The 15606-nt window shown below is 30.9% G+C and overlaps 1 protein-coding gene across 3 annotated transcripts in view; it reads right to left on the reverse strand.

Annotated features, from left to right (window-relative positions):
* Nucleotides 1-5386: 5386 nt before the first annotated feature.
* LOC107454538 (nucleolar protein dao-5) overlaps nt 5387-15606 on the reverse strand; it is a 122997-nt gene continuing 112777 nt past the window's right edge. For 2 of the 3 annotated variants that reach the window (XM_016071765.3, XM_016071764.3), the window contains exons 2-3: nt 10789-12638; nt 7218-7506 (exon numbers count right to left, since the gene is read on the reverse strand). In XM_016071765.3, the coding sequence (XP_015927251.1) occupies nt 7318-7506; nt 10789-12618 (2019 nt within the window). In that variant the 5' untranslated portion in view covers nt 12619-12638 and the 3' untranslated portion in view covers nt 7218-7317. Of the gene's footprint in view, nt 7507-10788; nt 12639-15606 lie in introns of all 3 variants that reach the window. The other variant, XM_071185484.1, reaches the window with a different exon arrangement.

Consider the following 15606-nt stretch of genomic DNA (forward strand, 5'->3'; position numbering starts at 1 on the left):
TAGTATTCTTCTCCTAATTGAATAAGTCTCATATCATTTCTTTATTAATTGTGCTTTTTAGTACATAACAATCAGTACCTATTACCAAAATTAATTAATCGTCATTGTTCCAGAAATCGTTGTTTTTTAATTAAGCAAAAAGCACTTCTGCCTCTGTCTTTCATAAAGTCTAAGAACATCAATGAATTTATCTGACATAATGAATAAAGCATAATCAAATTATTAAGAATGTGCAATAATCTCTTCCCATTAATTGTATGCTCATGGATGCCACTCTAAAATAATTTCAAGACTGAACTTATTTCTAAAGGAATTAATATGGTACATCATTGTTATTGGAATGCATAACTCACTGACCCCAAAATTTACCTTTCTGTGATTACGGTGTCAATAATTTGTTTTTAAAATTTTTTTCTTTATTTAATTAATTTTTAGCAAACAAAACAAAAATATCAGCTAATTGTTTATATTTTTTATACCTATAACGGAATAAAAACGCTGACTTTTTTCTGAAACCATTCACATCTCTACTTATTTTTTGCTACAATATTATTATTCATTCAAACACTATAATTAAAAATAAATAATATTGCTTTAATATAATAATATTGCTTTAATATAATAATATTGCTTTATAATAATATTAATTAATAAATATTGATTTTGAATAATTTAATAAATATTGATTTTTTGGCCAACATGCCAATGCATGGGGGGGGTAATAGTTACTTTCAGCAATAGTACGAATCTCATTCTGTCATTGCAGTGTGGCATCATTACTTCATCATTTTGCAATAATTGAGAAAAATAACATTGTTTTCTAAAAAATTATTTTTTTTAACTTTAACAGAAAATGTTACATATTTAAGAAATGGGAAAGTGATATTAATGGAATTTAGTCCAATGATTTATCTCAAGACTGACTTCAGTCCTCAGGACTGAAGAGTGGCACCCTTGTGTATGCTATAAGCTATAAAAATTCACTGATGTTATTTTTAGAATGTATAAAAAAAAACTGAATGATCCACAGTTTAATTTTTATCAATGGCGAGTTTTAAACCAATCAGAAAATTCCATTTTTCACAAACCATCATATTGAAATGTTTTTAGTATTTTTTGCATCAGGGCTAAAACTGCTCCTTTTATGAACCGTCCGAATTTCTGAACGCTAGTGGAAAAGGTTCTGGAGTTATAAGACAGAAGCACTCTTCATTTTATTATTATAGATACCTAATATATACATACAGAACTGTATGTATATTCACTTATGAAAGTTACTATTTTGCTATATACCTAAATGCTCTGCCACTCAAATCCTATATACTTTTTTATGCATACTATTTTATGAATATAGATTTATATTTTTACTGAAGTTAATATATGTAGTTTTATAATACATTGTAATTTTATAATTCTCAATTTTTGTAATATTTTGCCATTTTTTATCGTTGATAATATCTAAGTTTATTGAAATATTTTTCTACTCAAATACTCATTTTTGGATTCCAAATATTTATGAATGTTTTACTGAGAAAAAATTATTGTTAAGTTTTCTGGATATTAATAAATTTTTAAAAAAATTATTCAATTGTACATATTTTGTCAGTATTTATTTTTTATATGTGTTAGCTTGTTTCAAAACTTTCATATGATTTTCACACAAAGTATTTTTGTTACAACATTATCATGTTTATTTATTTATTTTTTAATTGTTAAACTTTTTATGGCAATACATGAGTCATTTATTTTAAAAACATTTTTGGTACAAATTAAGTTATAGTTGGCACTTGTTAATTAACTGTATATTTCTATTTCTAAATATTTTTTTAAGAGAAATCTAATGCAGCTTTTAGTAATCATTCTTTTCTGGCAGACTTAATTTTTTTAAATTGATTTAAAAATAAACAGGCTTAAGGAAATACTGAAATGTGTTTTGTACAGCTCATTTAATTTAAATTTGTATTTTCATTATAAAAAGTAAATAAACATAAACCACTAGGAAAATGTTTTTACTACGGATCATTTAATTTTTAAATTAAGTTATCAATATTTCATTTTACAATTAAATGAACTATCTTAATTGAAAAAGTAAAAGATGATAAACTATTGGTTACATGTTTTTAGTTCTAGTCATTTATTTTATAAATGATATATCTTGATTGTAAATTAACATTGACCACCTAGTAAAATGTTTTTGTATTTGCAGTTTAATTTAAAAAAGAAGTATCTTGATTAGAAATGTTAATTAACATAGATCACTAGTAATATATTTTTAATACTCATCATTTAATTTTAAAAGGAAAATTCCTAATTTAAAAATAGTTGGTAATAGCACTGTTATAAGTTTTAAATATATTTCAGACAAGCAGTCAATAATTTTGCTTGTAAAAAAATATTATTTTTAATGCAATGGTAGGAAAACTTAAAATCAAAAGCATCGTTTTGAAGATTCTGTCTATTTAATTATTAGCATTGCTACGAGAATCTAGGTCATTAAAATTGATTTTATGTCATAACTTAGTAGCAACGCTAGAAAATTAAACATTTTATGTAATAAAAACTTTTTTCGTCGTTTGTTAGTTAATGTTTAAAATTAATTGGACATAGACCATTTATTATTTGATTTAAACCAAATAGAAGATTTAATTTTTGTATTGAGAATTTTATTATTGATTACTGCTGATTTTTAGTTTGAAATGTTGTATTTTGAATTATAAAAATATTAGGCCTTTTAATTGTTCAATCCTCTTCAGTTTTCCAAAAAAATACAGTAACGCATTTTTATTTGAGCATTAACCCCTTAACAACCTTATTATTTTCAAGTAAACAGTCATAAAAGTGCCTATTTTTTATTTTAAAAAATATATATGTTTAAAAAAAGGTGTGTACAATATATGTATTCATTTTTGATTTTTTGAATAATTATTTTTGGCTTCAAATTTTAAAATTTTAATTTTTGAAGTGAAGCCGACATTCAGGGTTATTGAGATTGAATGCTGGTTTTCCAGTAAGCAAGAAAAATTAAAAAATACGTGTTTTAAACATTGCGAAAGAATTTTATTGAACTTTAGCATAATATTAATAAATATTAGTAATTTTTTATTTGATAAATTTCAAAGCATGAGATGCGAGATTGTAAGGCCAATGTCCAGTGTGTAAAATAAGAAACTAAAAAAATTCTGAGCAGAAGAGATGGATATATTTAAACCTTTTTTGGTGCATTACTTTTGAACGCTCTAGCCCAGAAAAATCACACGCGCGAGAAATTGGAGAATAACACTCATCTTGTGATTTTGATGGGAGGGAGAGAGAAAGGGTTAATAGCTAAAAATAATATTTATTATGAACATAACTTATTGAAAGAATTGATCGTAGTTTCTCTAAATAGAATTATAGGGGATGCTTCCAGAGTATTTTGTTGCAATTCGATTCAACCTGTTAAAATTTTAAGATCTATCATATTTTAAAATTTAAAAAATAATTAACAAACATGTTTGGTTGCCAGTTTTTTCCTTGATATATTTTTGTCAAAGCTCATGAAATTTTATTTTATTTAAATTTTACTTAGAATGTATCTTCTCTTCTTCTATTTTCTTCTTTACCTAGAAAAAGACTAGGGATCAGACTTTCTCTTTAACAGTTCCGTAGAAAGTGTCCTAGTTTTAAAAAAATTCATCATAAAGTTCTTGTCACAAAGATGTTAAAATATGGGCAAGGTTCATTTATATATATTTACTTCTAATTACCAAATCGATGATATTACTAAGCTAGTTATTGTTTTGAGAAGTTTTATATTTATTTATCTCCAGAATATAATTTTCTTACTTCATATTTGTTTGATTCATAATGTTTTGTCATAAGTAGTGATACTAATAAGTCAGGCTTAAGGTGAATTTTTCAACAAAAAAAAAATCGAGGCAAAAATCAGCTGCCTAAATAAGCTCAAACCATATTTTAATTTCTTTGAAAATTCATTTTGAAAGCTTGCTTTCTAAAATACCAGTAAAAGGCCGTTTAAATATTATGTAAGCAAATTTTTTTTTGTGTGTGGTAATTTTAGGCCTTTTCTCATCACCTTGGCAACAAAAATAAAGAAAGTAGAAACCCCTCTGTGCTTAAATAACAAAATTGCTACACCCCTCCTTTTGTTTTGTTTTATACAAAATCTACGTATTTATTTCATACAATTTTGAGATATCTAATTTATTTCATAAAATTTTGAGAGAATATTCTTTAAAAATATTTTGTGTTTTCCAGCTGTGATTGAAACTCATTGAAGAATTTTTTTTCCAACTTTTTTCTCTACTAAATTTTAACTTTTAATTTGAATTGATGATTTGGCTAAGTGTAATTTTTTCTAAAAGTTTTTGTTTGATTTCTTTAGTATTTTTTTTTTTTTTTTAGTTTGAAGTAAAAGTATTATTAGTATCTTAACATAAGTAATGTTTATACCCTCCTTTGCCAACGAAAAATGAGCAAGTCACAAGTTATGCATATTGTGTTGTGTCTCCTTTACTCATTAAATAATATGCTTTTTTACCATTTTAATTAAATTAAAAATGTTTTTTCTGGTGGAGAAGTATTAGGCTTCATAAAGCTAATTTAGGAAATTGTGATACTTTTGTGAATTTTAACAGTGGCCATTTGCTGAATTTTTAACTTTAACATTGGCCACTTTTTCAAAAATTGATAGTTTTACACAATTAAAAAAACTGTTGGCATTAGTTTTGAATGGCATTTCCTTTGAAGTAATTTTAAAAATATGGTTAACATTACAATATTTATAAATTGAAGAAAACTTTTACAAATAAGTGCAAAATAAAGTAATTTTCAGAATATTATGAAATATTTCTCATAGTTTCATATTTGATAATAAAATTGCACACTGTCTGCATTTTCGATTTAAAAAAAAATAAGAAAAAGAAGTGGGACGACTGTCAGACAATTTATAATCCCTATTTGTTGTATTTAGTGGGTGGTGGCGACCTTTAACTTTGCCTTGTACTGTGCTCATAAATAAATATATAAATTGTGTAATTAATTCAACTTGGTTTACACATTTTGTGAATTTCTTTCAAAATGAAAGCATCTTACATTTAACTAAAAGCAAATATATGTATTTTATACACGTAAATGTATTTATATGTTTAAGAATAAATGGAAAACAACATGGAAAAATAACTTAGATTTATTAAATATTGTTTATCAAATAGATTAATTACAAATCCATCTATTATTTGGGGAAAAGTTTATATATTCAGTTTCAGACATAATCATTGGCAATATCAACACAGAAACTCTTGTATGTCTCTTAAATAATGCATTGTACCAGCAACACTCTTTGAATTCACAGAATCAAACTTAATCACAAGATCTTTTATGAAAGTTGTTTTTTTTTTTTGATGACTTGTTATTTTAAAACATAGTTGACTCATAGGGTTACATGGGTTTTAAAATTTTTAAAAAAAAAATTTATTATTTTTTTTATACGTATTAAAAATATTTTACCAACTTATTGATCAGAGTATAGCTCAAGAAGAAGTATCCTTTGAAACTCTTCTCATTTGGCTTGACTGACCAGTCACGAAAATGGAAGTTGGTTGATGTGATTTCGCAAAACCTAATGCTCCCCATAAAATTTTGTATGCACCTAGATAAAATTGACTAATTATTGAATAGAAGATATTTTTTTCTTTGAACACTACTTATTTTGTAAGGGAACACATAAAAATAATTTTTCTTTTCTTCGTACGCAACTCCTCCAGAAATTAAATTTTTTTAAAAATCCTTAGTGCAATTAAAAATTAATTTTGACCAATATGACAATTGTTTATAAATTGAATATGACTGTAAAGAGTTGAAATGTTTATCAATGTACAGGGAACCGATTATCCGGAAAGATCGGGAACATCGCTATTCCGAAAAACTGATTTTTCCGTTTTTCTGAATCGCTACAAAAAGCTTTTTTTTTTTTTTAATTGTTAAACCCAACTAAAAAATAAAAAAAAAATATTTGGAAATAATCTTAAAAAGAAGAAAAAATGATGAAGTAATACACTAATGATTATTTCCAAAATGATGGTAAGGTAAACATCTTTCAAAAAAGAAAGAAATATCTTAAGAGGAAAAAAAAAATTTCAAAAATTGCGGGAAAATTTATCGAATTTCGTTCCGGTTTTTTGATTTCCGGATAACGGGTTCTGTACTAGTATTAAAAAAAAATTTTGTGACCGAAAGTATAAAAAAATGTTAAATTTAAAAATCTAAACATATTTACTACCATGACTAAACACGGTTGCCATAAAGTTTCAAAAACAATGATTTTGTAGGTGAGAAAGTGTGTGACTGGGTCATTTTTGTCCCAAACGGTAGATAAATGTCATCCATTGACTTCCGTGCGTCACTGGATTGAGACACAAGAAACAAACTTAATTTGATTTGACAGTGTTAAACATTTGATTGCTAATGGCGAACTGACGAGTGGAAATTTTGTATCCTAAAGTATCCTGACCACCATAAGATTCTTTTTTTTTATATAAGAAGCCTCTGAACACCAATAAAAATTAGCAGAATTTTTTAGAAATTGTATAAAAACATTGTTCAAAAGTTTTTTGCATGTGCTTCAAGTTTAAATGAAATATTTTCTCTTATGGTATTAAAATAAATATGACTTTGTTTTCCTTTTAAACCCATTTAATTCCTTTAAAAGGCATTGAAGAACTATGAATTAAAGGTGTTTTCCAAAGCTCTTTAACTAAATAAAATTTTAAAAAATAGCCACCATTTGCCTTGAACTCGAAGCAAAGCTGTAATTTTAAAAGTTATATATCATCTTGTAAAGAATTATCTGCTCTTTAATAAATTAAATATTTAAAAAATCGCTCCACTTTGACAAAATTTGTTCACCTGGGTGACAATTTTTTTTAAATTGACGTATAATTCTTAAATCTTGCAAATCTTTATGTACCTGGCAGCATTGCAGTAACATTTCAAAAATGATATTAAAAAAAATACATCGCAAATGCTCTTCAGTTTCACAATAAAAGTGACTTTTGCGCCATTTTCTCAATTAATGCAGAAGACGCTGACTAAAGTTAGGCTAAACAGTCACAGTATTCTTTAAATAGCGTTATTCTGTATGATGACTTCGAGAAGCAGCCTTAACATCATCACTATCTTCTAATTGACGAGAGTTATACAAAAGAGAATCACATTGATTGGAATATAATAATTTAATGAAGTCCACATAGTCACTGGTAAGTTATTTGCATTGAAATATTCAATTTAATTTGTATTATTTCCTAAGTATAGTCTTTATCATGCAGGACGTTTGATTCGAAGAAAAACAAAAGTCAGTGCCACTGCTATGCCAACAACTAATATGATGCCTATAGCCATGCCAACCATATTCAAAGCCCTTTTTCTTCTTTTTTGAAGATAACTGCGTCTGTAATGTGCTTCCCATTCTCTGAAATTTATTGGATATGTTCTGTAAAGTTCATCCATCTAAAAACAAAAAAGAGAGTTATTTTGAGTTTCTAAAATGCATCATAAAAATAAATTTGTATTTCTTTTTTGAGATTTAATGATAATTTATCCCTCCTTGCGTTTCTTTCACACTTCGCTGAATTCTTTCTGTTTTGTGCAATTTTTATGTAAGTTTACACTGTCCAAATGGTTTGTTCCTATAAGACATTCCTCTAAGTTGCCAACCAGAAATGTCTATTTTTGGAAAACATAAAATAGTTGTTAAAATATTTCATTATATTTTGAAAGAAGCCGACCTGACTGCGTAGTAGTCAGGGAGCTGATCTCAACTCACAAAGGTCCTGGGTTCGAATCCCGGACAAGGAATTTTTTTTTTTAGTTTTAACTGACCTAATGCGGGAGCAACGTTGGCCTACCTAATATGGTGCCCCTGAAAGAGTGACCAACAAATCTGACCTACTGATACCTGAATGACGAGTGCCAATCGGGTGGGCATTGGGAAAAAAAATTTTAAAAGAAGAAAAACTTACCAAAGCCATCACTACTTATCTCTAGTTAGAATATTTATATTTCCTATGGAAGTTCACAAAAATATAAGTGTTAAGAAATAGTAGTAGATACATAGTTTTATCCCGATTTTTTATATTGAAGTGGTGCAAAAAGTGGTTTTATGAAATAAGTGTTATAATATGTTATTCAACTGAATGGCTAATATCAACTATTTGCTACCATTTTAGTTCGAAATGTCCCTGCACCTTATAGATATACATCTAGTGAGAGAAACTTAAATTACTAATAAATTGTGGTGGAAGGGAAACTTTTAATTCTAGATAAAAGACAAAATTGAAACAATTGTCCTACTACAATATATGTTTTTGAAAAAGGAAACTGTCCTATAAATATGACGCTGGGCACTAACAGGTTAATCCTCTCAATTAAAATGAATGAAAAAGCGTACCAGGGGGACATTCAAGAAGCTGTTGTAGCGGGCCAAAAAGCCTTTCGGAAATGCAAACTGGAAGTTTCAACCAAACTTTGTACTAGGTTGTAAGCTCAAAAAAGTGGTGTAAGGCTTATTTTCCGAGCATGACATCATTTGATGAATGGCCATCCTACTCGTCAGACCTCAATCCCATGGATTAGAGTGTATATTTCATTTTGGAGACAAGGGTTAACTAAACCACACAAAAGTTTGGACTCACTAAAGCAATCACTTCGACAAGAATGTGATAGATTAAAAATAGACGACATGTAGCTCATTGTTGAGAATTTCAATGAGCGTTTCCTTCTCTAGATCACTGCCAAAGACCGCCACTTTGAAATCAATTAAATTTATTTATTAGTTAAAGTTCACTCTTGGTAATATTTGTCATATAATAAATTAACAAAATAATTGTTAGTAAGTAAACGATTGTTAATTAACAATTAATTACTCATATATTCTTAATTATTTTTAATTAATTGTTGATTGGTAGTAATTAATGATTACTTGTAGTTGTCTAATGCGGAAGCCAACTCCGATCAGAATATACTGGCATAACAAGGTGCAAAAATTGTCACTTGTAAGTAGTACTTTTCGAATCCCCATATTGAAAATTTGAACTTTAAATAAAAGTTAGATACCACTGAATGCCTTTCTGCCATTCTCGTTTTCAAGGAATTTTCTAGGCTAGACTACTGAAAATGTTTATATTTAGCTTTCACTCGAGCATTATAAAAACAATCCTGAGATATATTTTGCTTACTCATATATTTACTTTAAATTAAAAAAGAGAAAGAAGAAACAAATTTTTGTAGATACGAATAATTCCTAACATATATATTTCTCTTCTATGTTTCTCTATCTATATTTTTTTGCTACCACTTTTGAAAAATGTTTCAGGTCATAGCACCCCTGATAGTACAGTGGTCGCAGCGTCCTGTTGAAAATTGAGAACTGGTACACATTTTTTCATTAAGTTCATCAAATAATCTAACTTCAACTTTCAATAACAAGTTTCTAAACTAAATATGAATCCATAAATTATGACCAGGTTGTCAAAATATTTTGCTTCACTCAACAATTAGAAGAAAAATGTCTGAATTCTCTTTCTACCTTTTTTAAAAAATCTTTTATAGGACGCTTTAACCACTGATAGTTCTATAACTAATGATACCCCAAAAAAAGTGCACAAAATGAATAGCTAATGCATCGTACTAATGCTACAAATTCGAACAAAAGTATAAATCAGTGTTGCCCGTCTAAGAAATCCTTACGTAAATTTACGTGAGCTGACCGTTAGTAGGGTGGTCACAGTCTGAAAGCGAATTAAAATCGTTGAAAAAATTAAGCATAACAAAAGGCTTTAATTTAGCCCTACTTAGTGAAAAATATTTGCAAAATAAATTTGTTAAAACTGACCAACTATCTTACTTCTGGACAACATTAAACTGAAATAAAAAAACTCTTGAAATTTCTAACCCTTATGAAATATTCGCCACCACTTTTTATAACTTTCCAGACTGCTGTCGACATTCTTTTAATATTTTGAATAGGTGGATTGATCAATACTTGACAATAAAATATGTATTTAATAAAAAATGAATTTATTTATATAAAAAAGGGGTGAAACTAATTTATTTATGTGTTACCACAATATTATGCGTGGTGTTCAGTGAGTATCTCTTCTGAATGTTCAAGCTAAGTTCTACGAAGCAGGCACACAACTAGTATTCTAAGAGTAAAACAATGAACGCGCATGTCCCATGTTAGTTAAGAAAAGATGATTAAGAGTCTCTGTCTAAGTTAAGAAACAACAGGAAGTGCGGCACTAAGTCAAGAAAAACTTATATTTTCCGATAATTAACTATAATCCCATAGATACATATTTTTTTAAATAAATAAACAGGATTGCCACTTTCCAAAAAAATTTTAAAAATGGTAGTAAAATATCAAGGAATCAAAATGATTTAACTAATTACCATCGATTAAAATATTTGAAAATTAAATATTTGTGTTACAACTGACCTACTGAATACCTAAAACTGATGTGAAAATAAAGGCTTCGAAATTTACGATAATCTTATGAAATCTTTGTATCCACATTTTAAATTTTTTCTAGATTATGTGGCAACCCTGATAAACGTATCAAATGTTACTAATTGTGACGTGAGGGGTGTTTAAAAGCTGCAAACTGCACTTTGCAGGTCGGCTGGTCACTTGCGGTGACCAAACGTTATTAATAATAAATACAATGTTTATGTTTTGTTTTCTGAAAATAGTTTAGTTGTTCAAATTGATATTCAAAGATATTAATTTACCTTTATGGGTTCTTTTAATCCTCTTGGCACTATTTGTGGGGCTTTCTTATTTTTTGAGCCATTTTCCTTTGTAATTTGACCACCATTTATGACATGACTGTTTAAGTGTGGCAAATTCATTACAAAAGCCGCATTTATTGGTTCACCTTTAATTAGTTTATCGACATCCTTTCCAAGACGGAGAGGAGGTGGATGTATATGCTTGTGTTGAGAAAGATCTGTGTCAGAAGCGAATTTCACTCTTCGATGAGGAATGTAACAGCAGGGGCAGGAGTGGGACGCCAAATGCGACTTGTCTTTGTCGAGTACTGATGCCAAGCAGTGTTCGCACTTGCATTTTTTAGGTTCTCTCAAGGATCGTCTTTCTGATAACGACTTTTTAAGCTGTCCTGAATCTGTGCTCTCGTGTTCTCGAGAACTTCCATCCGGCGAGTACCTTGGGCTATCTTTGGAATTTTCTTTACTGGATGTTGACGTACTTCGATCTTCTGAGGATTTGTGATGTTTTCCCGCGCTGTCCAGATGCATCTGGGAACTAGGATATGGCGCCCATGAATGTCTTGCTCTAGCTATATCTGGAGGGTAATATATAGGGTAAAAAACGTCATCATCAGATGAATGTGGAAAAGAGTGGCGATGCATGCACGAACAGCACATACCTCTTGGAATTTGGGGCAGATAAACATTGTCGTAACTCCAGTGACCTGGGAGCAATTGGTGAAAGGCTAAGGGCCTGTGAACATTTTCGCACAATTTGCATTTATGGGATTTCTTCGAATCTGAAGAATCTTGAGTGCTTGAAGTGCTTTCTCGTTTATGGTCCTTGTGTTTAGTGGCACGTTGTTGATATTTTCGTGGCTTTAAGTAACTACTCGAACTTGAACCACTTGAATCATCTTGGCGAGTAACTCCGTTCGAGGTAGATTTGTTTGAGAAGTTTAATGTCTTTGGTGTGGTAGAACTAGTGGTACTCCTACGATCAAGAGATTTGTCGTTTAAGTCTAAAGCACTGTCGGTGCGAGTGACTGAATTATTTGACTGCGGTAAATTACTGCTTCTATTTGGCACTTTGGTGTTGAGGGCTCTGGTAAGGGACTTCATTAGATCAGTTTTAGTTTTTTCCATGTCCGGTTCCACGGGGGGTTTAACTTCAAGAGAATCTAGAAAAACTTCTTCAGGGCGATCGTTTCCTCTTTCCAACAGTTTCTGCAACCTTTCCCTGACTGCTGAATTTGGTATTTTCACTTCTTTTTTCGGCAAGTAATCGTTGTTGGTAACGTTTTCTGTCACCGTACTTGACATAGTTAAACTGTCGAAGGGATCTTGTGACGATTCGCTGCTGCCTCCGAAGTATGAATTGGCACTGAAGGTCTGACTACAATTGGAAGAGTTTGACGAAGATAGTACAATCACGTCCTCTGGGTACGAAACACGGTGAACGTCAGCCGATACGATTACTGCTTCTGGTTGGGAGCATTCATCAGAATCGGAGCTCATGTGTCGTGCTTCCAAAGAAACGACATCGTCCGTCAGGCTTCCTGCTGTGGTCAGACTTTTTGGATGACTGCAGGAGGAATAACCAGTATCATCAGAAGCTCTTGTTTCGTTTTCTCTCCTCTCTTCGCTGAGGGATCTTTTTAAATGGATGGATGAGGAGACGCTCTTAGTGTCCTCTTCTTCGTCCTCAAATATAGGGTTAACCCTGTTGACGGAATAGACTTCAGGAAATGGGGATTTGGTGAGATGACTACAGTATAAAGGATCATCAGTAAGGACGAAGGGGAGAGGCTCTCTGTGGGCCTGCCAATGTCCTAGAAGTAGCTTCAACATTTCTTCTTTTTTCCACCAACCTATAAAAGGAAAATAACGAGTGAGTTTCAGTTATGTAATTTAAAACTTATCTTATATTTTCTTGTAATCATTACAGTCCTGGAAAACATTGAGATACAAAATCGCAACCTTGTTTTGTAGCTCGTTGCTAAAAGCTACGATAAGTTTTTCTTTACATTAAAAAATTTTAAGGGCTGCCGGCGCCTCATTGAACTCGATCTCCCTCCTACGGTTTTAACATTTCGATTTCAAACTTAGTACTATTGACTTGTATTATTAAATATTTTTTCATGATTTTTTTAATATTCAAAAATCATGTGTAGCTTTCCACAATATTTACAGTGGCTGGGAAATATGGATTGAAAAAGAAGTTAAAATTAAAGTGCTAAAATTTTCGCTAACACCTAAAAACATCATAATTTGCTCACAAGCTCTTTTTTTAAAAATATATTTAAATGTCGTGGTAGGCAATATATTTTAAATCTATTGTTGAAACATACATTTTTAATATGCATTTTCAATCTTTGAAAAATATCTCTGAAGAAGTAGGCAGCCCTTTAAATGTCTGCTTTGAAAAAATATTTGTAACTAATTAAAGAAAATTAAGATTTTCAAATAATATCCACCCTTTTTTTATTTTAAAAACCATGTACCTTTTAAATCAGGACAGAATTAGAATTTATACATTAGTCTCATTAAACACATCACAGTCAAAATTTATTTGGGTGTCTGAGGTCGATTACGGCCCTTTTCCCATCCATCTTGAAGATTTAACCTTAAGGTGATACTTTCTGGTAACTGGAATACAAATTGGAGTGAAGAGAAAATTAAATATTTTGTATTCTAGATAAAGATGCGTCGCTACAAAAATAAGCAGCCTGAGGCTTATGTCTTCTTTCATGTTTTCAAAAATAACAATTTCATGAATTCCTACTGAAACACAGCTTCTGGGTTTTTTTAAAAAATTGCAATTAAGCTTCGCAATACAATGGTCTAAAAAAATCAATGTTGAAATTGCGATTCTTTCGTTGGGTATTTTGGATCGTGCTTGCGCTATTTTTCGAAGTATTTTATTCAGACATTTTTTTGAGTTTCTCTAAGAGTGACGGGGAGATGGTACATAAATGGTACATGGTTGGCGATGGAATAGGTCATTAAGGTGTAGAGTAAGCGTTTAAGTCTGAGTTCCATTTTAGAGTTTTGAAGAAAAATGTGCTGTTTGTGACAGGCTAATTGTGCTTTATTGATAATTGATTTATTTGAATCGTTGAACAGCCGATCCAATTTTATGGGTTTACTATCACTAATAATCAACTTCGTAGCCTTGTAATTTTGAACCCAATCCAGAAGACAAGGGAACTCTTGGGCCGAGTATTGGGAGAATTTTTGACTTTGTGGAGGACTTTTTGATGGAGCTAACCTGCATTTGCGTTATATGGAGAGGAAGATCACGAGAATCTCCCACGATTAACCTGACGGCAAGGGGACTCTAACCCATGATCCATTTACCACTGAGGATATTTCACGTCAGCACTGTGGTCAGTGCAAGCCGGATGCGGAATTCGTATCGACTGGGATTCGAGGACCCAGAGGTGTTGATTTGCTATGGGAACATGGAGGACTTTGATACTTGACAGATTTAACGTGCATCAGTCACCATTTACTACACGGGGAGTCTTCGGCCGACGGGGATCGAACCTTCGAACTCATGGAGATGGACCCAGTGCCCTACCAACCAGGCTATCCCGGTCTCATAATTGATTTGACATAATATTTCCAATTAAAGATATTTCTCACTTTTTACAATGGCTACAACTTTAAACACGATTTTTTCATGTCTTAATTACTGGCCTTATAATCTAGTGGTAATAAAATATTAATACGCAACAATTATAAAAATCATAGCGATGGTTTGCGATGACACATCAGAGGTTATATCGGTTTGCGGAAGAAAAAAAAAATTAAAATTCTCTTCATACAAGAAAGAAACATAAACGCCCATTCCCATATTTACTGTGAATAAACTTATGAAAAGAAGTGAAAACAATCCGAAGAGTTAGATGAGAAGAAAAAAAAGTGGAGGAAAATTAGCAAAGAAAAGAAAATATGTTTGATGGACGATAGAATGCAGGGGTGTAACTCTTTTCCTATGTTAACGCCTCGTTGAACGAGAGGTAAATAAAGCATGAAAAAATAAGGCATAGTCATGGCATTTATGGTCCATTGATTTCTACGATAGGAAAACATCTAGAATAAATATTATTGTTAAACACTACTGTTACTGATATCTAAAAGTCCATTTTTTTATCACAGGTGTTTCGGGTACCTATGTTCAATTCCGTAGCCTTGTAATTTTGAACCCAACCCAGAGAACAAGGGAACTTTGGGACCTAGCATTGAGACGAGCTTGCCTTTATAAAGGGCGTCTAGAAGACCACTTTATTTCATAACCGGCGTTGAACAGCCGATCCAATTCTCAGTTTTCAATGTTCAACTCCGTAACCTTGTAATTTTGAATTCAACGCAGAAGATAAGAGAGTTCCTGTGGCATTGGGGCAAACTACCTTTGTGGTGGACTTTTTGATTGAACTAACCCACATTTGCGTTACATGGAGAAAGAAAACCATGCAAGATCCTCCATTGGTAGCCCGACGACAAGGGGAATCTAACCTGAGATCCGTCTACCACTGAGGATATTTTACGGGAGCACTGTGGTTGGTGCAAGCAGGGAGCAAAATTCTTAACAACCTGCTACCACTGGTATTCAAACCTGGACCTCCATATTGGGAGGCGACCGAACCACCTCGACTATCCATTTGATAAATTAAAAGCACGAATGCCAACTGATTAAGTTTCGAAAAATATTTTACAAAGTTAGTAGAATATTAAACGCTTAAACTTTCTGAATTCCGCTTTATTTTTTCTTCTTCTTTTGACTAATCCTTTAAAATCCCTAATACGAAATATTTAATTATTTATTGTTACGCA

This window comes from Parasteatoda tepidariorum, chromosome 9, assembly GCF_043381705.1.
Source record: "Parasteatoda tepidariorum isolate YZ-2023 chromosome 9, CAS_Ptep_4.0, whole genome shotgun sequence".
NCBI classification, from domain to species: Eukaryota; Metazoa; Arthropoda; class Arachnida; order Araneae; family Theridiidae; genus Parasteatoda; species Parasteatoda tepidariorum.